At 42.0% G+C, this 25,285-nt stretch overlaps 1 protein-coding gene and 1 pseudogene across 1 annotated transcript; both read left to right on the plus strand.

Moving 5' to 3' along the window:
- The first annotated feature begins 1,603 nt into the window (after positions 1–1,603).
- LOC118617084 (zinc transporter ZIP2-like) lies at positions 1,604–3,351 on the plus strand. The gene is made up of 4 exons (XM_036242662.1): positions 1,604–1,754; positions 1,925–2,034; positions 2,261–2,299; positions 2,722–3,351. Exons 1-4 carry the CDS (start codon positions 1,604–1,606, stop codon positions 3,349–3,351), a joined length of 930 nt encoding a protein of 309 aa, XP_036098555.1.
- Positions 3,352–3,799: 448 nt separating this feature from the next.
- On the plus strand, positions 3,800–15,487 carry LOC118642585 (annotated as a pseudogene).
- The last annotated feature ends 9,798 nt before the right edge of the window (positions 15,488–25,285 follow it).

Here is a 25,285-nt window from a genome sequence, read left to right on the forward strand (position 1 = left end):
AATAGACTATCTAACCTCACAACTTAAAGAACTAGAAAGCAAACAAAAAAGAAAACCCCAGAGCAAGTAGAAGGAAGGAAATAGTAAAGATCAGAGCAGAAATAAATGACATGGAGACCAAAAAAACAATTCAAAGGATCAATGAAACAAAGAACTGGTTCTTTGAAAAGATAAACAAGATTGATGAACCCTTAGCTAGCTTCACCAAGAAACAAAGAGAGAGAACCCAAATACACAAAATCAGAAATGAAAAAGGAGAAGTAACAACTGACGCCAGAGAAATACAAAAGATTGTTAATAAATATTATAAACAATTATACGGCAACAAATTCGACAGTCTAAGTGAAATGGACAAATTTCTAGAAACACATAGTCTCCCAAAACTGAACCAGGAAGAGATAGAAAACGTGAACAGACCAATAACAACAAAGGAAATTGAAGACATAATTAAGACTCTCCCAGCAAACAAAAGCCCAGGCCCGGACAGCTTCTTAGGGGAGTTTTACTGAACATTCAAAGAAGAACTAACACCCGTTCTCCTCAAACAATTTCAACAAATTCAAGAAGAAAGACTTCCAAACTTTTATGAGGCCAGCATAATTCTAATTCCAAAACCAGAAAAAGACATTACAAAGAAAGAACACTACAGGCCAATATCCCTGATGAACATAGATGCCAAAATCCTGAACAAAATACTATCAAAATAAATTCAGCAATATATCAAAAAAATTATTCACCATGACCAAATGGGATTCATCCCAGGGATGCAAGGCTGGTAAAATATTCACAAATCAATAAATGTGATACACCACATAAAGAAAATGAAAGATAAAAATCACATGATCATATCAATAGATGCTGAAAAAGCATTTGACAAAATCCAGCATCCATTTCTGATAAAAACAGTCAGCAATTTGGGAATAGAGAGATCATATCTCGAAATAATAAAGCCCATATAAGAAAGAACAAAATAACCCCAGAGACATAAAAGTAGGATACAGACTGAAAAACCTCAGAAGAGGGGGTGGGGGTGGGGGAGGGAAGAGATAGACCACAGAACTTAGATGCAGGAACGCGTAACCATGGACATAGACAACAATGCTGGGGATGGAGTGCGGGAAGGGGGAGCAGGAGGAGGTTGTCAATGAGGGAAAAAGTAGAATCATCTGTAACAAAAATAAATTAATAATAATAAAAAAAATTAAAAAGACTTGTGTTGAGGTGGAGAGGATATGGAAGGCTTAAATCAAATGTCCCCAACCAAAACAGTTGGGGAGTAGCTACCACAAACTAGATTAGACTAGCCCAAGGCATAAACTAAGACAGTCCACAGCCCTGGGATTAGTCATGGAACTGAAGAGTAGAACACAGAACACAGAACTGTGCCTGCTGGGAGTCTGGAGTTTCTTGTGTCAGTGTGAGCCAGAGGAGGGCCTATGTCAGCTTTGTAAGGCTGCGCAAGCAGAGGTAGCACAGGGAGGATCCAACAGCGTCCAACTCGGGGTGAACACTACAGCTTGAACCACCTAAGGCACCACTCCTGCTCCAAAGCTTGTAACTCCATTTGTCATTCTGAGGCCTCTGCTTATCCTGTACCCCAAGGATGGAGCCACTACTAGGAGCGAAAATTAGCTCCCTATTTGCCCTGCTGATTATCACCCTGATCTGTGGCCTTATTCCCATCTGGTTCAAATGGTCCCAGATTGAGGCAACCAGAGGTATAGCCCTTCGGCATCTTTCCCCCCATAACCTAAGTCTGACTCCACCCTATCACCCTACCCTGACACCTTGCTCTGATCCTCCTGCCGTCCCCAAGCTTGGGTATTGGGTGCTGCCTGTTGCTCTTCAGTCACCTTTGTCCGTGTCATTGCCTGCTGGACTATAACTCCTGCTGTTCATTTGGTCGTCGCCACTGGGTCCTCAGCCTCCTGCGCTGCATTTTCTGCCGGTGTTTTCCTGGGAGCAGGGTTCATGCACATGACTGCCGAGGCCCTGAAGGGAACTGAATCGGAGGGCCACAAGCTCCCATTGCGGGTGAGCAGCTGAGGGGCCAGAATGATGAGCAGAACCAAGGGGAGAAGGGGAAGTGATGGAGCCAAGGACATGGGTGGAACGACAGGGAAGGGGACAACTCTTGTGTTGTGTGAACGACAACAGGCCGGGCTGCGCTTTAAGGAAAGCAGTGGAGCTGGAGGGTCAGGACAGGACAGGAAGCTGAGCTGCTCCATCCCCCATTTAATTTCTGCTTTTTTCTCCCTAGAACAAGACAGAGAGTGAGGGTGCTGCTAATTCAGCTGATGTAAGTGTCTCCCACCGCTGACCTGGGGTGAGGGGAACCAGAGACTCCTCACACCCAGACCCTTTGAGGGAGGACGTGAGGAACACCAGGAATCCCTTTGCTCCTCCGCTCAGACACTGTAGGGAAAGGAGGAGCCAACTCCGTCCTTTGGGGTGTACGGAACACCAGACAGAGCCCTTGCTTTGCTCTGTCCTTCTTTCTCTGGACCCTTAGACAAGCTCCCCATCATTTCAGCCCTACTGACACTGCACCCTTGGCCCCTCTGGTTTCCTTGTTGCGTGTTCATGTCTCTTCTGGGCTTCATCGCCTACCCTTTCTAATGTTCTAGCCCCCCATTTCCCGTTCTCTCCAGTCTCCCACCCCACCTCTGTCCCCTGAACTTCCGTCCTTTCCCGTCCCACAGCCCCTCTCTCTGTTCCCAGATGGACTATCCCTATGGAGAACTCATCATCTCCCTGGGCTTCTTCCTCATCTTCCTCTTGGAGTCGCTGGCATTGCAGTGCTGTCCTGGAGCCAGTGGAGGATCAAAAGTGCACGAGGAGGAAGTGGGAGCAGCTCATGTCCTTGGACTCCACAGCCATGGATCTCGACCCTTACCCTCTCGGAGTCCCTTTCGAGTCCTCGTCCTCTTGCTCTCACTCTCCTTCCACTCGGTGTTTGAAGGGATGGCTGTGGGGCTGCAGACCACAGTAGTAGCTACTGTGCAGCTGTGTCTTGCTGTCCTGGCTCACAAGGGGCTCGTAGTGTTTGGCATAGGACTTCGGCTGGTGCAGACAGGCACTGCATTACGATGGGCTGCGCTCTGCATACTGACATTTGCTCTCATGTCCCCCCTGGGCCTCATCCTAGGGCTGGCTGTGGCTGGAGGAGACTCTGAAGAGGGAAACTTAGCCCAGGCTGTGTTAGGGGGGGTGTCAGTTGGGACCTTCCTGTATGTCACCTTCCTAGAAATTCTGCCCAAGGAGCTATCTGGTTCTGAGTCCCCTTTGGTCATGTGGTGCTGTGTAGTCGGTGGTTTTACCTTCATGGCCTTTATTGCCTTGTGGGCCTGAGAGCTTCCTGACTTTTCTGATGGACTCATCTAGAATGATGTCCCTACCCCCAGAAGACACCTCCCATATGGCTCTGGCCCTCAGACACTTCTCCACTGAGACAGCGTGCCATTCACTAGACATCATCCCCATGAACCGGGTTCCACCTTTTCCTAAGTGAGATCCCACTGCTCACCCAGGACCGAGAAAAGGATGTGTATTTAGGTGAGTGCTGATACACTGGAGAATTTATGTAAAGACCATCACCCCAGATTTGACTCTTGTTCCATTTTTGCTACTGTGTGCAATAAAATGTCCATTTTACCTCCTCCCCCTTCAAGCATGCTCTACACCGCTTCTCCGGGTTATCCAAGAGCCGCCTAGTGGGGCGGGGAATGGGAAGGGTGAGTGTTGGAGGCAGTCTTGTCTTCTGGAATCAGAGCCCCGAGCCATTTTGTCATTTGTAGCCATGTCCCCAGATGTGGGAGCGTTGCTGAAATTCCAGCAACCTGCTCCCCCACTACCCACAGGTGTTGAGAAACTGAGCCAGAGTTCCCAGCAGTTAGAGTAAAGGTTTAAAAACAGAAACCATGGGGATCTAGCTTTTTGCTACACTAACCACACCTACCTCACTCCCTGGTAACAAGGTTGTTTGCAACAACGGACTCCTGAGATGAGGCTCATGGAGCCAGCCAACACCTGGTTTCTGTTTTTCACACTGAATCCTGTGTGGCCTCAGGGACGTGGGTGCTCGTCTTTGAGCTTCTGTCTCCCAGCTGCCTTGTGCTGCCGGATTACGGAGCAGTGTGTTTGGGGATGTAAAATACAGCATAAGGAGTATCATCAATAATATAATAACTGTATATGGTGTCACATGGGTACCAGACTTAAGGGGAGTCACTGTGTAAGTTATATAAATGTCTAATCACTCTGTGTGCATATGTTGAAACTAATATAATATTCTAGGTCAACTGTAATTAAAAAAAATTTAACTAAAAAAAAAGAAGAAGCAGTGTTTGGAAGGGAGAAAGGCGCCATAGATTCCAAGGGCGATCGCTTGGCTCTGCTGTGACACGGTGGCCTTCCTCTGCCCGCCTGCCTGCCACTCTGCCTCGGGCCCTCCCACTGGGCATTTGTCTTGCAGGTGAGTAACCCCTACAACGTGTCACTTCTCTTAATAACTGCCCTAGTACAAAAACCGATGATCTGGAGTTGAGGAGAATCAGGACGGCTGCTGCCCAGCCCCTGACCCATGAGGCGGAGGAATGTCTCAGACTGGTGGACAGACAGGGAAAGAGAAGGTGTGCCCTGTGGGCTCAGGCCCCCCCACCAGGCTGCCCCTCAGATACTCTCAGTGTAGAAAGAAGCCCAAGAGTCAGTCCTTAACATGGGCAGGTCTCCAGAGTTTCATTCTTGTCTCATTTTATTTCTGTCATCCGCCCTCCCCACTACCCTCCCCACAAATTACCATGTATATACCTTCTCGCCAGCCCAGCTTACATACTCAGGGACCAGTGAGAAGCCAGGATGAAGGCAAAACTAAATGAAAATGTATAACCAGCCAGCCAGTGTGGCTCAGTGGTGAGCGTTGACGCACGCACCAAGAGGTTGCGGGGTCAGTTCCCAGTCAGGGTACACAGCCTGGGGCTGACTAATAGCAATGCTGTCGCCTAGGCTGAGGGAAGGAGTCATCCACGAACAGCTGTGGCCTTTGGTAGAGGAATACAACCAGCCTGCAGGGGCTCAGAAAGGAGTACTCTAGAACTTAACACCCATCTCTCTGCTACAGTCTCACTGTGTGAACCTTCGGGGAATTACCCTTTCAGATCTCTTCATGAGCTCCAGTTTTCAAGCGGACACCACAAGGCTCTCATCACTGCATTCTTCAGTTTTATTCTCCTTCCCATTGAACCGTCTCTTAGCTATCTTGGATTTCTGTCCCTAAAGTCGGGAAACACATTCCTTGAGATTGAGAGGACGAGAGAAACAGGAGTCCTAAGGCTGAAGCAGAGACAAAAAGTAAGGAGTTTGTCGTTCAGCTTCTGTAAAGTCACCCACCTCTCCTGTGAGCCTCTAAACTCTGATCTTGAAAATGGGCAGGAGCCACCGACTATGGTATCGGGCCCTCCTTATGTAACTACTGTGCAAAATCACGAAGAACCAAAGAACCTTGGGAGACTCAGGAAGGGAACCAGGAACTGGGGAAAGTTAGGAAGAACCACAACAACCACAGGGGGGCACTGCACCCCCATGGGCAGGCCTGGAATGTCTAAGACTAACAAAGGTCAGTCAAGGACAACAAACCCTCTCCCTTGCTCACAGCAGAGAGCATCTCTCCCTCTACCCAACTCTTGGGCTTCGGATGCAGGGACATCTATAGAAGAGACACAAGGTTGCCACCTATTTCACATACCATCCCCATGGCAGGTACGGGGACACACACACACATTTTACACAGAAATGAGATTTTCTCCCTCTTCTGATTACCCTGCTAATATAACAGTGTTAGCTGTGCAGTTGACTGTGCTGAGACCTGCCTCCCCTTCCATAACGCACAGCAGCAGGCTGATGCTGGTTGGGGTTCTTTGCCTTTTATTCATGTTTGGTTCACCTAGGAGCTAGTTGTGCCAATAATTCCAATTATGCGGCATCTTTTCTTCAGTGTGGCATTTAAGTACCTGCTGCCTGCCCCGTGCATGGTCACCCAACACCCTCATCCCTTCTGATCCTGGCCTCCTGCATTTAAAGTGGACTCGGTCCTATGAGAGTGATGAAATGCTCAAGAGTCAGGAGCGTGTTTCACGCCCACTCCCAAGTCAGTGTGTCAGCGCTAGCCGTCAAGTTATATTAGTCGTCAGCTCAGTTTCACGGAAAAAAGGGTATTCTGTGGGGTTTCTATGAAGGAATCTGGCAAATGACCTTGTAATATTCCATCCACAGTACTCTGGCCAATAATACTGTGAAGTGCCTTCTCATTTTTACTTCTTGTGCTCCAAGAGCCCAAGGGTCAGCCTGCAACAGCCACAGCATATCTGAAGTTCCCTTGATTATTTTTTTTCTTTTATTAATGTTAGAGAGAGAGAGGAAGTAAGAGGGACAGAGAGATAGAAACATTGATGAGAGAGAACATCGACTGGCTGCCTCCTGCACGCCCCCAACTGGGGATCGGGCCCACAACCTGGGCATGCGCCCTGACCGAGAAACGAACCAGCAACCTCTTGGTGCACGGGTTGATGCTCAACCACTGACCCACACAGGCCAGACTCCCTTGATGATGATTGTTAATACTCATTGAGAAGCTTCTCAGAGAACCACAGATATAGTCTAATGAACTCCCTCAACTCTTGGATTCATGTGGGAGGAGGAATTTCTAAGAGGAAACCCTGGTTGCTGTGACTCACCTAAAGGAGTCTTCAGATTAGATCCAACTGAGTGACCCAACCACCTCTACAGAAACTGCATGAGGCCCCCTGGCCAGTTTTTCTCAGTGGTTAGAGCTTTAGCCTGCAGACCAATGAGTCATGGGTTCATTTCTGGTCAAAGGCACGTACCTCGGTTGCAGTTCATCCAGTCAGGGTCATGCAGGAGGCAACCAGTCGATATGTCCCTCTCACTTTGATGTTTCTCTCTCCCTTTCTCTCCCTCCCACTTTGTCTGAAGATAAATAGAAAAATATCCTCAGGTGAGGATTCAAAAAAGAAAAAGAAACCGCATGAGGTGTGGTCTGTTGATTGTATTGAACCACCTGAAATGGAATCTAGGTGACCTCACGGAGGATCCTGCAGGAGGGTGGTCACAAGATGTCCTTGGGCACTTCAGTCAGCTTTCTGTAGTTCTTTTTTTAAGATCATGATGTTGGTGACATCTGCCCATCTTCCCTTGCCCACTCTGGCCCAGTGTTCCATGCACCTCCCAGGCGAGGGCTGGGTCCCACACCAGGGCAACATGGGCCATTCAGCAAGAGACCTCCATGGTGAGCCCTGAGGGCACTCACTCACCTGCATCTCCCCAGAAGAGCAGCTGGAAAATGTCTGGCTCCAAAGAAGAAACAGCCTTCTGAACCCCACCAACCCCACCAGGATGATTCAAAGGGAAAAGACCTAGAGGGTGATGATCTGCTAAAATGGGATGGGATGCCGCCCCACCTAAGAGACCAGGGAGGTAGGGAAAATGTCCAGAGCTTTGGTCACCATGCGAAGTTGTACTGTCTTCAATGCTCTTCCCAACTTGTTTACACACCCCCCCCCCACCCAAAATCCTCCCCTCCCGCAGACAGCTTTACCCATCCAATAAGCTGTCTTCAGTTGGCAGTGATTATCTTTTGTTTTTGTTTTATTTTGTTTTGAAGCAGCAAAAGTTATTCTCAGAGACTGAGTTGTCTTTGCCAGCAATTTATTTAGCACAGGTTCACTGTGGGAATTATAATAAATTCACAAGCCAATAGTATGCAGGATAATGTCTCTTAATAAGCCAAATAAAGAAATAGCATACTCCAAACAAATGACAGGTTAATCACACTACTGTTCCAGGCAAGGGAAGGTGAAGGAATAAAGTTCAAGTTCAATGTGAGGCATACTTTTTTATGCCAGTAGACACTTGGAAGAGTCATTGTCTAACCAACAGCTGGTTTCCAACTGCCAGCATACATGTAAAAGTCCCCTGTTGCTAGAGCACGTTGCTAGGAAATGAAGACACCGTGTTGGTAGGCGGCTGATCTCTTTCATGGGGCTCCTACGTGGTTCACCACCACTGACTGCAAGGAGAGTCTCCCGAGGACAGGAGCGATTCACTGGGTCTTGCTCTTTGATTTCTGAAATGAAACCACAGTCTTAATTTTTTTCAAAGACATTTGATACTTATATCTGGAAGCCTACATTTCTGAATTTATAAGACAAGTGTATCCTCAATTGTTTGTATAACTCAGGCATGTCTTTTAGCATGACAACTTCCTTATCTTTCTATAGGACAGAAAGTTCCTCTACCCTTCCAAGTAACTTCTGGCTGGTCTAATAATCAAATTGACATGAAGCAGATGAACAGGACAAAGACAAATCAAAATGTAATAACATGTATATCTCCGGTATACCTGTGTCAATGTAAGAGTGTTCAAACCTGTAGAAAGTTTTTATAAGAGGTTATTTAAATGTATTTGAGCCAAACTGATGACATGCTAGGAAGTAAGATCTCAAATGCTCCATACAGAATGACAGTTTTGCAGTTTCTTTTATACAGGGCGGGGCAAATGTAGGTTTACAGTTGTAAGTATGTGAAACACAGTGTTTATTCTTATGTTATTATTTACTCATTATTGTATTATTTTCCATACAAAGAACTGTTGACCAATCCGCACTGTACATTTGGAATTAAGGAGGGAACTTAAGGAAAATTACATGAAGTTGGGAGAAAGGAAGCCAGGGAGATCACTGTGATTGGATTACAGGTTATTTGTCAAGGTGACGTGTCCTCCTGAAGGTGGTGACACCTCTGAGAGGTCTGACAGAGGCCTTCAAGGGTGTGTAATCTAGATGCAGAAAAACAATGGACAGGCCTTGCTTAAAGTGAAGATAAACCCTTTATCCTGGGGTATGACTACCCACCATGACCTGTCCATTTTGGAATTTATGATCAGATTACCCTCTGGGGCTACTTTCAGTTAGAATTATTCCAGTGTTCCTTTTCACCCACACACGGGAGAGACCCAGGAACTTACCAAAACTGAGTAAGTTACCAACATGGAGGGAGCCAGCTAGCGAATCACAAGACCTTATCTTCCCTCACCAAGGACACTTGAGATAAAATGGTTTGTGCATTTCCTCCCTGAACAGAGTATATAGCTTCAATCACCCTGGTCAGGGTGATAGAAAACAGAGACCCAATTAATGCCATTTGTGCCAGATAAACCCAAGGACAGATGAGGTCAGACAAACACGTAACAAAAACCAGATTAAAGCCAGGCAGACCCTAGATAAAAGTAAAACAATAAAGAAGAACAAAGAACAATCCCAAATTCTCCTATTGCTCATTTTGATGCATCAGCATATTTTAAAAGCACCTGGAACATTGATGGATATTCTGCTGAAAAGCCTCCTCTAAGATTCTCACCTGCAGTAAAGAGGTAAAACTCTCAAGACAAAGGTTACCTATGCCCGTTCTCAGGCATGAACTTTTTACTTTTTTTCTCCTAAACTCTAAGGGTCTCCAGAGACTTGCAGGGGAGCAGTGGACAGCTACAGCTTGTCCAGGGCTTGGCCCTGGCTCACTCCTCATCCTGTGCCCAAGGTTCCTTTTTTCCTCTGACTTTCCGGTGAGCTAACGGCAGCCCCACCTTGGCTCATGTCTTTCCTACATTTCTAGGGAGCCAAAGCAGATCACTGCCTAAGTTCTTTCCTGTTGCTTCTATTCTAAGTCCTTTTGTAAAGGACAAACACATGACCTTGCCCCCTGGATTTTAAGGGAATGGCAAGAACTAGCTGCTAATAGATAACCACTGCATTGTACAGATAACCATTGCTTTGTGTACACAGAAACTGCTTGCTCCCTCAGGCATAACAGCTAACTGCAAATATCTGCTTCTGTAGGTGCTTGCTCGCTCGCATACCCATAACCCAAATTCCTTAACAGGGGCTAAGACAACTATATAAGCAACCCTCCCCCTGAGCTAGGGGCTGCTCTCTTAATTTGAACCCAGTTCGGAGTCTGAGTCTGGTCTGTCTCATTGGTCTACAATATTTTCTTTGTATTGCTGTCCACAGCTTTAATAAATGTACTCTCAAAATCACTTGGACCCATTTTGTAAATCTTTCTTGCATGAAATCAAGAACCCACACACTACAGGCTGGCCTGAGGTTAGCCCACTGCTGGTCTATGTCTAGTGACATGACAACCCTACCTAATTAAGTATGTTTGCTCTGCATGCTAAATAATTCCTGAAATAAGCGGAACCTTATCTAGACAGTGTTTCTCAAAGGGTATTCTCCAGAGCAGCTGAATTAACATCACCTAAGAATTTGTTAGAAATGCAGATTCTCAGGCCCCATTCTAGACCTACTGAATCAGAAACCCTACAGTTGAGCAGTCATCTGTATTTCACACATTTTCCATATGTTCTAGTGAATACTTTACTTTGAGAACCTCTGGTTTAGACTGTGAGGCAAATATTGATTTAAATCATCATTATAGTTAGTCCCAGATTCCAATTTCAAATAACTCATTTGGCTTTTAGAAATTTTGAGAATAAAAGGCCTCCAGCCATTTTGGCTTTTGTAAATATTCTCCAGAAAAGCAATTCTTATAAGTTGAAAATAAATCTGTATTTTTACTCTTTATAGATATCAAGCTTTTGATTTAGTCCTTCGTTTATACTTATGTTAACTGCCTTTTCAGAGAATATCTTTACTCAATCTTAAGAATCAGAAAGAACAACTTTTATTTCAGTGTATTGCAGCTAAAATGTACTCCTCAGTCTTTACTTCTTTTAAATAAGGACTGTAATGAGAATACCAGTACCAAGTCCACTCTAATATTTTTATAAGTCTAGTCAATATGCTTGTGGTGATTTTACCTCTATCTGTCTCAATTTTCTTCTATTACCATGTTATCCAGTGGTTTCCGGGAGACGAGGAAATGTTCCTTTTATCTGCACATTATTTTTAATATGAAATCTTGTGTTTTAAGGCACTTCCTCAATCTCCTGCTTTACAATGCTCAAAACAATTCAAGCTTGTATTATTTGTATATTTTATGAAACCAGCTTTTTTTTTCTCTTGAAATAGATAAACTGTAAAATATTTTAAACTTTAGTGCAGCAGAAATCCAATCTTAAGCTTATGTTTACACAATACTTTAGAATATCTGGAGGAGTTTGGGTTAGCTACTTAAGGATATGCATTTATCTGAGGGGTTTTACTATATTTACTTGCAAAAGAAAAATAAACCTCACTACTTATAACACAACTCTTATAAATGGAGAGATAAACCAGGGCCAAAGATTACTAGAGAAATTTAAACATTTTTGTTAATCAGCAGTCACCAGAGTAACAAAACCAATAAAATTAGATAGATGATAGATATACAGAAAGAAAGAAAGATAGATGGATATAGATAGATTGATTGACAGATAAATACCAGTGAAGAAATTTATTATAGGAATTGGCTTACATAGTTATGGAGACTGAGAAATCCCACAATTTGCTCTCTGCAAACTGGAAACCTATGGAAGTTGACCCCTAAGATCTGAGAGCTAGCAGCACAGAGAACAGGAAAATATCTACGTCTCAGCTCTAGCATTCAGGCAGAATGGAAAATAGGTTAATTTCTTTTTCCTCTGCCTTTTTTTTCCTATTCAGGCCCTCAGCAGATTGGATGATGGCCACTCACACTGGGGAGGGCAAACTACCTTACTGTGCCCACAAATTCAAATGCTAATCTCTTCTGGAAACACCTTCACAGACACACCCAGAAATAATGGTTAATTAATCTGGTCACCTGGGGCTAGTCTAGTAGACACATAAAATTACCCATGACAACACTGATATATAAAAAATTATGTATAGTTTTATAAAAGAGTATTTTAATTAAATTTGATGCATTGTTAAGGTATCCATTCTACATTTATAAAAATTATAAAATAAAAAATTTCACAGTTAACAAAGCAATAAAGAAGGATAGAAAAGTAGAATAATAAAGTACTGATTAAAGAAAAAGTCTTAGGTATTGAATTTATATTGCTCATAGCAATTTATTTTTAGAGAACTTTTTAACACATATATTACACATACTGATTTGTTTCTAACAATAAAGTATTTCATTGTATACCAAAAAAAATTAAGAAGAGAATGTTCATTTTATTTTTTAATATTTACCAGATTTTACTTTTTATTTATCTTCTGTAGGTTTGTAAAAAAGGAATTTCCCATTTGTAATAAACATTTAAATTGTATTTAATTAATAAAAAGCATCTATTAACATCATTTAAAATTAAAATCAAAGATGAAAGATAAACTACTACTTCATGCAAAATTCAACAAATATATAAAATATCAGGTATCAAGCTATGATGCTGGCATTTTAGTTTTAAATTGACAACTTGTAAAGTTTCTTTGGTTACTTCCACTAAATTATTGTATTTATTCAACTAGAAAAATCAATGTGATTGACATTTTAACTCCTGAAATTATTTTCTTATCATTACACTTATTTTACTAAAGTCAGGGTTAATTTGTATTCTGTTAGCATCATAACAAAATGGATACAAGACGTCCCTGATTTTTATCAAACCAGGGGTTAGTGCCTGTTATATTGTTGTGCTTAGCCTCATTCTTTCATATGACAGCTTCAGTCCCATTTACTTGTTTTTTTTTCAATTCAAGTAAGATCCTTTCATTTGATTTAGCACTTTAGCCTCTAAAGTCACTTTGCTTAATGGGTCTGGTTTTGACTTTTTAGTCATTTTATTCATAAATGTACCACAATATTCATCACTGTATGAGACTTATGATGAATTCAACGACAGATCACTGAAAATAAGGCACAAAGTCAGATAGCAGGTCACCTTATCACTTTTTTCCAGACCAGTAATCAGGTTACTATTTGAAATTTAGCAAATTGCTGTTCTATCATCTACTTCCGGCCCATTTTTTTAAATGACCTTGTCAGATTATTTTGCTGCTGGGTTGGAGCCAACCATGACAATGCTGTTAAATGTGATTTTTGGAAGACACTACTCTCGCTTCACACTATTGGAAAGAGTCTTTTCCCACCGAAGTGCAAAGGAGTGCTCTCTGCATTTCTCAACTTTAATTTTCATTTGAAGATAGGTATCCCTTACCTGATTATCTCCTTTAAATAGCAGTCAAGCTCAGATAATACTGGCATGTATATTATGTTTATGAAGGTTCACTAAGTCATTTTTTAAACATTTTCATACATATCTTTGACCCCAAGATTACCTGTCTGAAATTTAACTGTGCTCAAAAAATTAAAATAGAAGACATAATCTACTATAAAAATGAAATTACTTTCCCTGTATATTTGAAGATTATTAAAAGGTAACAGAAATTGGGATACTACTTCTTATATTAAAAAATAAACTTTTCGCCCAGCCATTGTGGCTCAGTGGTTGAGCACTGACCCATGCACCCAGAGGTCACCGGTTCGATTCCCGGTCAGGGCACATGCCCAGGTTGTAAGCCTGACCCTCAGTAGGGGGCATGCAGGAGGCGGCCAGTTGATGTTCTCTCTCATAGATGTTTCTCTCTTTCTCTCCCTCTCCCTTTCTCTCTCTCTAAAATCAATAAAAATAAAAGGAAAACATAAATAAACTTTGGCTCTAGCTCGTGTGGCTCATTTGGTTGAGCGGTGTCCAGTTTGCTGGTGCACTTACCAGTCAGAGCACATGCCCGCATTGTGGACTCAGTCCCTGGTATGGGGCATGCAGGAGGCAAATGATGACAGCAGATATGTTTCTTTCTCTTTCCGTCTCCCTTTCTCTCTCTCTAAAATCAATAAAAACATATTTTAAAAAAATAAAGTTAAACTTTGAGTAATCTTGAGCTTTCAATAGTATACATAGATGGAAAATTTGTGTAGTGCAATAAATTATTTTATTTAAAAAATGAGATCTAAGCCTGGCTTGTGTGGCTCAGTGGTTGAATATCATCCCATGCACCAAGAGGTCGCCAGTTCAATTCCCAGTCAGGGCACATGTCCAGGTTGTCAGCCAAATCCCCGGTGAGGGGTACGCAGGAGGTAGCCAATCAATGTTCTCTCTCCTCGATGTTTCTCTCTCTCTCCCTCTCCCTTCCTCTCTCTCTAAAATCAATAAAGAAAAAAAATTAAAAAAGAAAAGGAGCTCTATTATCTGTTTACTACCTTTCTGGCAAACAATAGAAATTATCTAAAAAAACGATCAATTACTAAACTTCTAAAATTTCAACTCCATAGGGAAAGTTTTTAATTTTTTAAATCTCTCTATTGACTCAGAGTACAATCTGTATACTTAGCACCTAGAACATTTATGTAATCTATAAAATGTATTTTAATATTAACCAATTTAATGTTTACTGTATGCCTAACATTTTCCCTAGAGCTTTAAATATACAATTTCTATTAATGTGAATAGAAATCATATGAGGTCAATATTATTGCCAGTTAAAAAGTAGTGTAGAAGCAGGGACTGAGTGCTTGCTGTGTGTTAGGAACATGAAAAAATCTTTTAAAATATTCACACATGAACTCAGACTAAAATAACTAGATGTTAAGTTGGTTATAATGAAGTCACTTTCAAACTTAAACTCACTCCCTAAATCCTACTCAAAATGCTTCCTCTTTGTAGGTCTTTAAAATACTTGATGGATGACATATTAAAATTAAAATAATATTCAGACATTTCTTCAAATTGGTAATAAACATGGAAGACATTTTATATAATTTTTAACATTTTTATTTCCTTAGTATGCTGTTTTAATATATATTTACCTTTCCTTATTTGCCCAACAAAATTTACATTGTCTTATCTTCCTCTCAAAAACTTTTCCAATAACTACTCTTGATACTGCCAATATGAACTTTTATTTTTTTCCTTAGAATGAAGCAACTAAGAAATTATTTTCTTTAGCTGCAATGGTGGTATTGAATTCTTTCAAGTTGCTAAAAACAGTCATGTTCCAGTCATCTTACAGTGTGCGCTCTCTAAGATTATTTTGAAGAGTAATAAAGAAAGAAATCCCCCCACTGGCTGTTCTGAAAAGCCGTCTGTGCATTGTTCCTGTGGCCGCCTCTCAGCTCGCGGATTCCGGCAGCTTCTTCGCCAGTCCTCGAACTCTCGCTCTTTTTAAAAAAATCCGCTGCATTGGATCCCGGCTGGACACCAGCTCCCAGCTCACCACCAAGGACATAAAGGAGAAGAGGAAGGTGTGGAGGCAGAGAATGGAAGAGACACACCTGCTAATGGGAACGCTACCCCATTAGCTAATGAGGAACATGGGGAGCAGGAGGCTGACAATGAGGTAGAGGAAGAAGAGGAGGAGGAGGGGAGGAGGAAGAGGAAGAGGATGGAGATGAAGATGAGGAGGCTGAAGCAGCTACGGGCAAACGGGCAGCTGAAGACGATGAGGATGATGCTGACACCAAGAAGCAGAAGACTGATGAGGATGACTAGACAGCAAAACAAGGAAAAGTTAATCTTAAAAAAAAAAAAACAAAGGCCACCATGACCTATTCACCCTCCACTTCCCGTCTCAGAATCTAAACGTGGTCACCTTGGACCAGAGGGTGCCGCCCGCCGCGGGCAGTGCCACCCGCAGATGACACCACTCGCCACCACCCAACCGGAACCACAACGTGAATTTGCAACAGGGGAGGGAAAAGAACCAAAGCTTCCAAGGCCCTGCTTCTATCTTTACAGTACTTTAAAAAGGAAATTTTGTTTGTATTTTTTTATTTACATTTTGTATTTCTGTACATATTGTTAGGGGTCAGCCATTTTTAATGGTCTCGGGATGAAACCAGCCTTTGGAGCGTTCTCTGTCCTGCTTCTGACTTTACTTGTGGTGCGACCATGTTCACTATAATCTCAACGGAGAAAGAAAACCTTGTAAAAAAGGCAAAACAACAAAAAACCAATCTTATTCCGAGCATTCCAGTAACTTTTTGTGTATGTACTTAGCTGTACTATAAGTAGTTGGTTTGTATGATGGTTAAAAAGGCCAAAGATAAAAGGGTTTCTTTTTTTTCTTTTTTTGTCTATGAAGTTGCTGTTTATTTATTTATTTATTTATTTGGCCCGTTTGATGTATGTGTGAAACAATGTTGTTCAACAATAAACAGGAATTTTATTTTGCTGAGTTGTTCTAACAACAACAACAAAAATCTTTGTTAAAAGATATAGTGAATGTTTATAAGGGGGAAAAAAATACCCTGTATGAGTGAAGACCTTATAAGTGAACATTTATTTGCTTTGAATTACTTCCTGTTCTAGATAAATCATATCCTATATGTTGAGATTTTAAGGTATCTGTGAAAAATTGGAAAGATATTGATAGACTAGAGGGGGCAAGTGTCTTGATTTTAGATAGGAAAAATAAATGCATACTGTGTATTAAAAATAAATACCTTTGGCATTATTTTTAAATGAGATTCTAGAATAGATTTTTTAAATCAACTTTATTGAGGTATAGTTTATAAATAAAAGATAAAATATGTTTTAAGATCACCTACTTTAGACAATGGTATACATCTGTATAACCATCACCCAAATTAAGATTATACCATTTTTGTCTCTCAAGAAATTTTTTTAGTATATTTTTTTATCCACACCCGAGGACATTTTTGCATTTATTTTTAGATAGAGTGTGAGTGAGAAACACTGATGCAAGAGAGACACATCGACTGGTTGCCATTCACACAACCCCAACTGTGGCTGGAGACAAACTGCAACCTAGGTGCCCTTAGCAGGAACCGAACCCGGGACTCTCTGGTCCATGTGCCGATGCCAGATCAGCCAGGGCATTTTCTAGTATTTCTTTGCCATCAGTTTATCTCCAGCTCTTGTGCCAGGCATTACTGATCTGATTTTATCACCACAGATTTACTTGTTTTAAAATTTCATGTTAATGAAGCCATACATTATGTGCTCTTGTATCTGAGCTTTTTGTTAAGTGTAATGTCTATGAGACTGATCTGTTTATCATATCTATCAGTAATTTTTTTTTTTTTTTTATTGCTAACAATAAAAACCCAAAATATTTCTTTAGCTATTCTAATTTGGCCAGACTGAACCTCGAAACTCTGTCTCTCCTATGGATCGTATTGGGGACTTGCTTTTGGGCTTTGCTAGGTGGGGTCTAAAATACATGTTACTCTCGGACAGAGGTTGTCAAACTTTTTCTTTCTTTCTTTCTCTCTCTCCCTCCCTCCCTCCCTTCCTTTCTTTCTTTCCTTCTGTCTTTCTTTCCCTCTAGGATTCAAAAGATAAATTTATTAGTTTGAGGAGTCGCACACCATACTCAGTAATATGCTTCTTTAATTTTGTGCCTTTACCTTAAAAATATAAACAAGAAACAAAGATAATATTGAACTTTCCCATAAATTCTTTCTCACTGACAGCGTCACATTGTAAATAACATTCCATTTTACATAAATTAAGGACTGTGGATTACTGTATGTTTTTCTACACATCCTTTTATAATACAGTACATACAGTTCGAAGCTGTGCAGTATTTAAGTTTAGAAGAATGTGAGGGAAGAACTACAAACTTTATAAATAAGACTACTTTTAAAAAGGTTCTGACCTTAATTCTCTGCTAGGATATTTCACTGAAACCATTCTTTGTTTAAAAAAAAAAAGCCTTATATGAGGGATGAGAATAACAGTGTAAGTTACCACAGGGTCCACTTAAACTGGTGAATAAGTAAAAACTACTTACTTATTAGTTATTCAATGGAGCACTACCACTGTCAGATCATTGCAACAATCTGATTTATTCTTCAGTTCAGGCACATTACATCAATGACAGTGGGTACCTCTCATGAAATCAGAAATGTTTCCTGCAACTTTAGGTTTCACATGTAAACAGTTAAAGAACACGTTTTGTAAAGAGGATTGAGTCACTCGTGATCTTAGCTTTACAATACAGAAGAGTTTCTATTTTATCAAGGTAGAAGCAAGCCCACACGCTGCACACACATGCATTCAGTCCCCCGCCCACCAGAGGCCCGCATGTCACTAAGCACTAGCTGCAGCTGCACGAGGCTGCAGTAGGAATTACAAAATAAAGATGACAGAACATCCAACTTCAGTTAAAAACACAGGAAAGCTAAAGTTCTGAAATGCCTCTCAGGCGCTTCATGCTCAGCCTGAAGTTCAGGTCCTGGGCTCTCCGAGAGGCAGACCCCACCTTCGATCACTATGGACTGTCCAGTGCCAGGAGGGAGTCTGGAAATGTGAGTCTTGGCTTTTCCTTCCTGGGCTGGCACGCAGCCAGCACACATGCTCTCCACCATGTGGCTTCACAGAAATCCCACTGGAAGTGTCTGCTTATCTTGGGTGGAGTCAGACTCTGCGGACATCTGCAAGGTGAAGGACAGTCACTCCTCTGAGCACACCATCTTCACTGGCTGGGAAAGGTGGACTGGGCAGCTGGCTTTGTCTCCAGCAGAGCTGGTGAGCACCTTCAGCTTGTAGAGCATGTGAACATTCTCTAGCCAGTATGGGGTGTACATGATGCCCCCCACAGCCCCTCTTCTTCCACTGTTCTTATCTGGCAGACTTTATTCTTAAGTGTCCAGGTAGTAAATATTTTGGGATTTGTGAGCCACACATGATCTCTGTCACATATCCTTCTTATTTTTTAAACAACCCTTAAATGGGCTAGAACAATTCTTGGCTGATAGCCATAAAAAACAGGTTTCAGCCCTGGCCGGTTTGGCTCAGCGGTTAGAGCGTCGGCCTGCGGTCCGGAGAGACCCGGGTTTGGTTCCCGCTAAGGGCACGTACCTCGGTTGCAGTTTGTCCCCGGCCCTGGTTGGTCGTGCGGGTGGCGGCCACTCGATGTGTCTCTTTCACATCGATGTTTCCCTCTCTCTCTCTTCCTCTCTCTCCCTCCCACTCTGTCTGTACAAAAAATGGAAAAATGTCCTCGGATGAGGATTAAAAAAAAAACAAAACAAAAAAAAACCAGGTTTCAGGTAGATGTAGCCTGCAGTTTGCCAGACCCTGCTTTAAGTCAGTGCCGACCTATAGGACTTTCTGTGGTGATTGATAGCTGAGCAGTGCATTCTGGAAGCCACCGGGCACATGTCGTTATGGAGAACAGAAATGTAGCACAGAGTTTAAAAACTATTTGTGAACAATTTCAAGAGGAAACAGAAATCAGATGATACCAAAATAAGTCCTGAAAAAAACTACATAGGTTACTATAATTTATTTCTTTGACTCAGTTCCTAGTCTGAAAGATGAATAAAATGTAATTAACTATTAATACGTAACATTTGACAAAGCCTTTTGTGATGGCCTCATGTCAAAGTGGACACTTAGATTTAAGGAAAGTTAAGGATTCTTAATTGATCATTGGTTGTAGCAGTTAGGTCAAAGCTCGGTTCTGTGAATGCCACGTCGTGGTGGTGGTTAGTGGCTGTGCTGTCCATTAAGGACGCACTAGCCACGTGCAGCGGTAAATTAGTCATGTAAATGAATAAATGTAAATGAACTAAAGTTAAATTAAAATTTGTTTTGCAGCTGCACTGGCCACATTTCAAATGCTCAGTAACTGCATGTGGCTTGAGGCTGCTGCATTGGACAACCAAGATTCAGAGCATTTCTGTTACCACAGGAAGTTTCATTGGACAGCACTGCCAGAGAGGGTTCTAGGGGCGTGATAAAGAATTCTGTCCCTAATGATGTTCTCCAGTGCTTATACCATCATTTATTTATTTATGTATTTTTAATCTTCACCTGAGGATATTTTTCCATTTGTCTTCAGATGGAATGGGAGGGAGAGAGAAACATCGATGTGAGAGAGACACAATGACTGGCTGCCTCCCGCATGACCCGACCAGAGCCGGAGACCGAACCGCAACTGGGTATGTGCCCTTGGCCGGAATTGAACCCATGACTCTTCAGTCTGCAGGCCGACACTCTAACTGCTGAGCCAAACTGGCAGAGCAACCATCATGTAAACAAATAGATAAAGAGAATCTGCTATCCAATTTGTAGATTTATAGATAAAGCTGGAAAAGAAAATAAATGTTAAAATGACTGAATCAGCTTCTCAAAAGATTATGGCAGCATCTTTGAAGTAATAGTATCTCAAACTGGTAGTTAGTACATGTTATATAAAAAATATCTTTCTTGGCTCAAAAATGTGGTAACTAATTCTTTCTTTGTGAGTCAAAGTGCATCTCAGCTCATTAAGGCTCTGAGAAATCTTAGATTAAGTCAACATGTCTGGCCCTGGCCGGTTTGGCTCAGCGGTTGGAGCGTCGGCCTGCGGTACAGAGAGACCCGGGTTCGGTTCCCGCTAAGGGCACGTACCTCGGTTGCAGTTTGTCCCCGGCCCTGGTTGGCTGTGCGGGTGGCAGCACTCAATGTGTCCCTTCACATCGATGTTTCTTTCTCTCTCTACCCCCCCCCCCCACTCTATCTGAACAAAAAATGGAAAAATGTCCTCGGGTGAGGATAAAAAATAAAAATAAAATAAAAAAATAAGTCAACATGTCTGATTTTGTTTATTACCCTAGAAAGGGAGATTAGACCTAAAAAGAAAAATTTAACAAGTACAAAAGGAAAATTTGCATTTGCTGCAAATACAGGAATGAATGAGCAGCGTGTGTGTAAAGGGCTTAGGGACTGGACCAGTTACAGACTCAGTGGAGACCACAATGTTATTGCCCCTCTCCTGGCAGGAAGCTGTCCTGGTTCAGGCTACACCTCCATCTGTAGCGCCTGCACATGAAGAGGTGATCGTGCGTTACTTAATTCAGTTGTGAATGCTGTTGGAACTTTCTAGGCAGCTTCGTATTTATTCCTAATAGTGCACTTAGGGGTTTTTGTGAAGACAAAGGTTGTGGCAAATATGTTTTTAAAAAGTCAGTGTGGCAGAGAGAGCTTGGGTTTGGAAGTATATGGCTTAAAATCTCAAATTCACAATCTACTAAAATGATTCACTTTAGCAAGTGTCCTTAAACTCTATGACTCAGTATCCTTATTATAATAAGACTGGATATTATCTCGTAGTATTATCCTCATGGATGCCTACACTCAAGATTACTGAAAGGGTTAGGTGAGATCAATATTTTTTATACACAAAACAGGGGCAGCCATATGAGAAAACAAGAGGGGTAAGATGCTTCTTGCCTAACACAGTGTTTCAGATTGCTGGCTCCAAGAAAAGAGGGCCAAGTTCATCCACCACTCGTCCCATCATATGGCCTTGAACATGTTACTTAACCTCTCTCTGTCCCTGTTTTCACAGTTTTAAAGTAGGAGTCATAATAGAACGTGCCTCTTAGGGTTGTTGTGAGGACTAACACAGCTACCTCCTGTGTGACACTTGGACAGAGCCTGGCACATGGCTAGGGCTCAGTGGAGGTTCTGCTGTGACTTCAGTGTACCAGACCTAGACTGTCTGTTCACTCTTGTGACTTCCGCTTATTGATATTCCTTCCATACCAATTTCTTTCAACCCAAAACGCATACCTTTACTCCAAAGCTAAAGACAGATCTCTTTGTTAACAAAACTTGTTGACATGAATAATTTTTCTCTATGTTGACCATATGGCTAATACTACTATCTTAAGTTATCTAGGGAGGAATAAGTATGTTCAGTCTTTAATTGGAAAGTTTGTGGTAATATATTAAATAAATAAATGATACAGGATGAAGTCATAGTCTCGGTGTCAGGAAAACTTTATTTACTTAATGCTGAAAGTAAGAAGCAATTGAGACCATGGAGCCTTTTTACATTTTTCAAATGACTGTAGATTGTGGGAAGAATTTCGAAGTTTCAAGTGTGAATTTTACAGTATCACATTATTTTCTATTTCAGAACAATGATGCATGATACACAGAAAGCAGTGCCACTTAGCATTTATTTCTGTCAGTTTACTTTAGTAGCAGGTGTTCTCTAGCTATTGTTTATTCTTCTTATTTGTATGTGCATGTAGTTTCTCAGGAAAAGTATAAGTGTTGAGCCCTGGCCGGTTTGGCTCAGCGGTTAGAGCGTCGGCCTGCGGTCTGGAGAGACCCGGGTTCGGTTCCCACTAAGGGCACGTACCTCGGTTGCAGTTTGTCCCCGGCTCGGTTGGTTGTGCGGGTGGCAGCCACTCGATGTGTCCCTTCACGTCGATGTTTCTCTCTCTCTCTGTTCCTCTCTCTCCCTCCCACTGTCTCTGAACAAAAAATGGAAAAATGTCCTCGTGTGAGAATTAAAAAAAAAAAAAAAAGTATAAGTGTTGAGCCTTACCACTTGGTACTCGTACTGCAGCTATTACTTCCCAACTTATTTTGTTGTTCCCTGTTTTTCCTTTTTGTTAATCTGTTTTATTCCTGTAGTTTCCCTTAAATGCCATTTTTATGAGGTCATATCCCTGATCGAGGATGTACAGCAAGTACTTATTATCTACTCTATATGTCACTTTCATTTGGTTTTTTTAGTTGGCATCTAGTTAGTTAGTTAGTTAGTTAATCCTCACTCAAGGATTTTTTTTTCTCATTGATTTCAGATAGAGTGGAAAGGAGGGAGGGGGAGAGAGAGAGAAACATTGATGTGAGAAAGACACATCGATTGGTTGCCTCCCACATGACCCCCAACCAAGGCCAGGAATCAAACCTGCAACCCAGGTCCATGTCCTTGACCAGAATCAAACCCTCAACTTTTTGGTCCACGGGCCGATGCTCTAACTGCTGAGGCAAATTGGCCAGGGCTTAGTTGGCTTTTAAAAGCTTCCATAATTTGGCTATACTGGGTTCCTCCAGCCTTAATTTTCACTTAGTACTACATATCTCTGTGGTCAGACTGGTCTCATATTATCATTTGCTATTCTATAAATACTTGTTGAGACATTGTGGATACAACTGAGAGTAAGAGACATAGTCCCTGTTGTCACAATGTACAGAGTCCAGAAGCGATAACAAGTATTAATAGAATAGCTAATTAAGAAAAAGTGCAAGGACATAAATTAGACTTTTCCTTTCTTTTTTTATGGTGTACATGAGCATGCACAAGTACACACCCATTCTTTTGTTTTTATATCTTTTTTTTTTAATTCTCATTCGAGGACATTTTTGCATTTATATTCAGATAGAGCGGGAGGGAGAGAGAGGGGAAGACAGAGAGAAAAACACTGATGTGAGACAGACACAGTGGGCCCTGGCCGGTTTGGCTCAGCGGTTAGAGCATTGGCCTGTGGTCCAGAGAGACCCGGGTTCGGTTCCCGCTAAGGGCATGTACCTTGGTTGCGGTTTGTCCCGGCCCTGGTTGGGTTGTGTGGATGGCAGCCACTCGATGTGTCCCTTTCACGTCGATGTTTTTCTCTCTCTCTCTCCCTCCCTCCCACTCTATCTGAACAAAAAATAGAAAAATGTCCTCGAGTAAGGATTAAAACAAAAGAGAGAGACACAGTGGTCGTCACCCACAGGATCCCAACCAGGGCCAGGGACAAACTGCAACTGAGGTATGTGCCTTTAGCGCAGTGGTTCTCAACCTTCCTAATGTCGTGACCCTTTAATGCAGTTCCTCATGTTGTGGTGACCCCCAACCATAAAATTCTTTTTGTTGCTACTTCATAACTGTAATTTTGCTACTGCTATGAATCACCATTGGAAATATGTGTTTTCCGATGGTCTTAGGTGACCCCTGTGAAAGGGTCGTTCGACCCCCAAAGGGGTTGTGACCTACAGGTTGAGAACCACTGCTAGCAGGCACCAAACCCGGGTCTCTCTGGTCCGCAGGCTGATGCTCTGACTGCTGAGCCAAACCGGCCAGGGCTGTATCTTTACTATATGCTATATCTTTTTTTTTTTTTGATACATGCCCCTAGCGGGAACAGAACCTGGGACTCTCTGGTCCACAGGCCAGTGTTCCAACCACTGAGCCAAACCAGCCAGGGCTGCTATATCTTTGAACTGGGATTATATTTTCTTTGTTTTCTACATCTGTAAATGTGCTACAAGTCCTCTGGAACTATATTAAATTGTGCATCCTTAGTTAATCTCCTGCTGAGCTGATGGTACTAGGTTGGTCTGTAAAACAAGATTTTGAAAAACCATTCATTAGGGATTTATATTTGCTTTCCAAAGGCTGAATTTAAGACTTTGAATTACAAAAAGCAGTGCTCAACTAACAGCAACAGTTCTGATAATGATGGGGAAGTTCAGAGTACTTTGCACCATCTTTTATTTATGAAAGAAACACACAGGCACGTGTAAAATCTGTATCACTGCCTACTTGGAGAGGTTACAACTATCTATTTTCGAATGATACTAGTTGAGGTTGAACAAAAAGTATTTATACTCGGCTTGACAATTTCATTTTGAATGCACCCTAAAGATTATTGACGTTTGAAAAAAATGACATTTGCAAAAAAGTAATGTGAAGAATGTATATCTATCTAATCCAAGGTGGTCAATGTCAGAGAGATCATGATGGAAAGTTGGAACATTATTTTATTTTAAGATTCCATTTGAGCCCTGGCCTGTTTGGTTCAGCGGTTAGAGCGTCAGCCCATGGACCAAAGAGTTGTGGGTTCGATTCCTGCCAAGGGCACGTACCTTGGTTGGTTGCAGTTTGTCCCCGGCCCTGGTTGGAGTCATATGGGAAGCAACCAGTTGATGTTTCTCTCTCTCTTTCCCCTTTCCTCCCTCCCTCCCACTCTGTCTGAAAATTATTAGAAAAATATCCACGGGTGAGGATTTAAAAAAAAAGATGACATTTGGATGATACCTGAAGGCATCTGGGATAGTGGTTATTGTTCTTCCTCCAAAGGAAACCAGCAACCAGTACCACTTCACCTCATGTCTGAAATATAAACTATAAACTCTTTATTTTTTTATCCTCACCTCAGGACATTTTTTGATACTTTGTTTAGATAGAGTGAGAGGGGGAGAGAGAGAGAGAAACAGCGATGTGAAAGGGACACATCCAGTGGTTGCCACCCGCACGACCCAACCAGGGCTGGGGACAAACTGCAACCGAGGTACGTGCCTTTAATGGGAACCAAACCCAGGTCTCTCCTTCTGTCCAGACCACAGGCCAACGCTCTAACCGCTGAGCCAAACCGGCCAGGACTAAACTATAAACTCTTATGTAAATCTCTTCTCTCCCTCCATCCCTCTCTATCTCCCCTCTCTCCCTTCCTCCCTCTCTCTCACTCCCCCTTTTCTTATCCCAGAGGTACCATACTCCAAATGCTGCACTCTTCCGTATTTGATTTTTCACTTAGCAATATATTTTGAAAATAA

The sequence above is a fragment of the Molossus molossus genome, unplaced genomic scaffold (genome assembly GCF_014108415.1).
Source record: "Molossus molossus isolate mMolMol1 unplaced genomic scaffold, mMolMol1.p scaffold_m16_p_1, whole genome shotgun sequence".
Lineage (NCBI taxonomy): Eukaryota > Metazoa > Chordata > Mammalia > Chiroptera > Molossidae > Molossus > Molossus molossus.

What these genes read in the sequence shown, in the direction of transcription:
- LOC118617084 (XM_036242662.1), top strand. Translation starts at nt 1,604, where the DNA reads ATGGAGCCACTACTAGGAGCGAAAATTAGCTCCCTATTTGCCCTGCTG. An exon ending in TCTTTCCCCCCATAACCTAA is followed by an intron (nt 1,755 to 1,924) that starts GTCTGACTCCAC and finishes CTGGGTCCTCAG; the next exon opens with CCTCCTGCGCTGCATTTTCT. An exon ending in GTGCTGCTAATTCAGCTGAT is followed by an intron (nt 2,300 to 2,721) that starts GTAAGTGTCTCC and finishes CTCTGTTCCCAG; the next exon opens with ATGGACTATCCCTATGGAGA.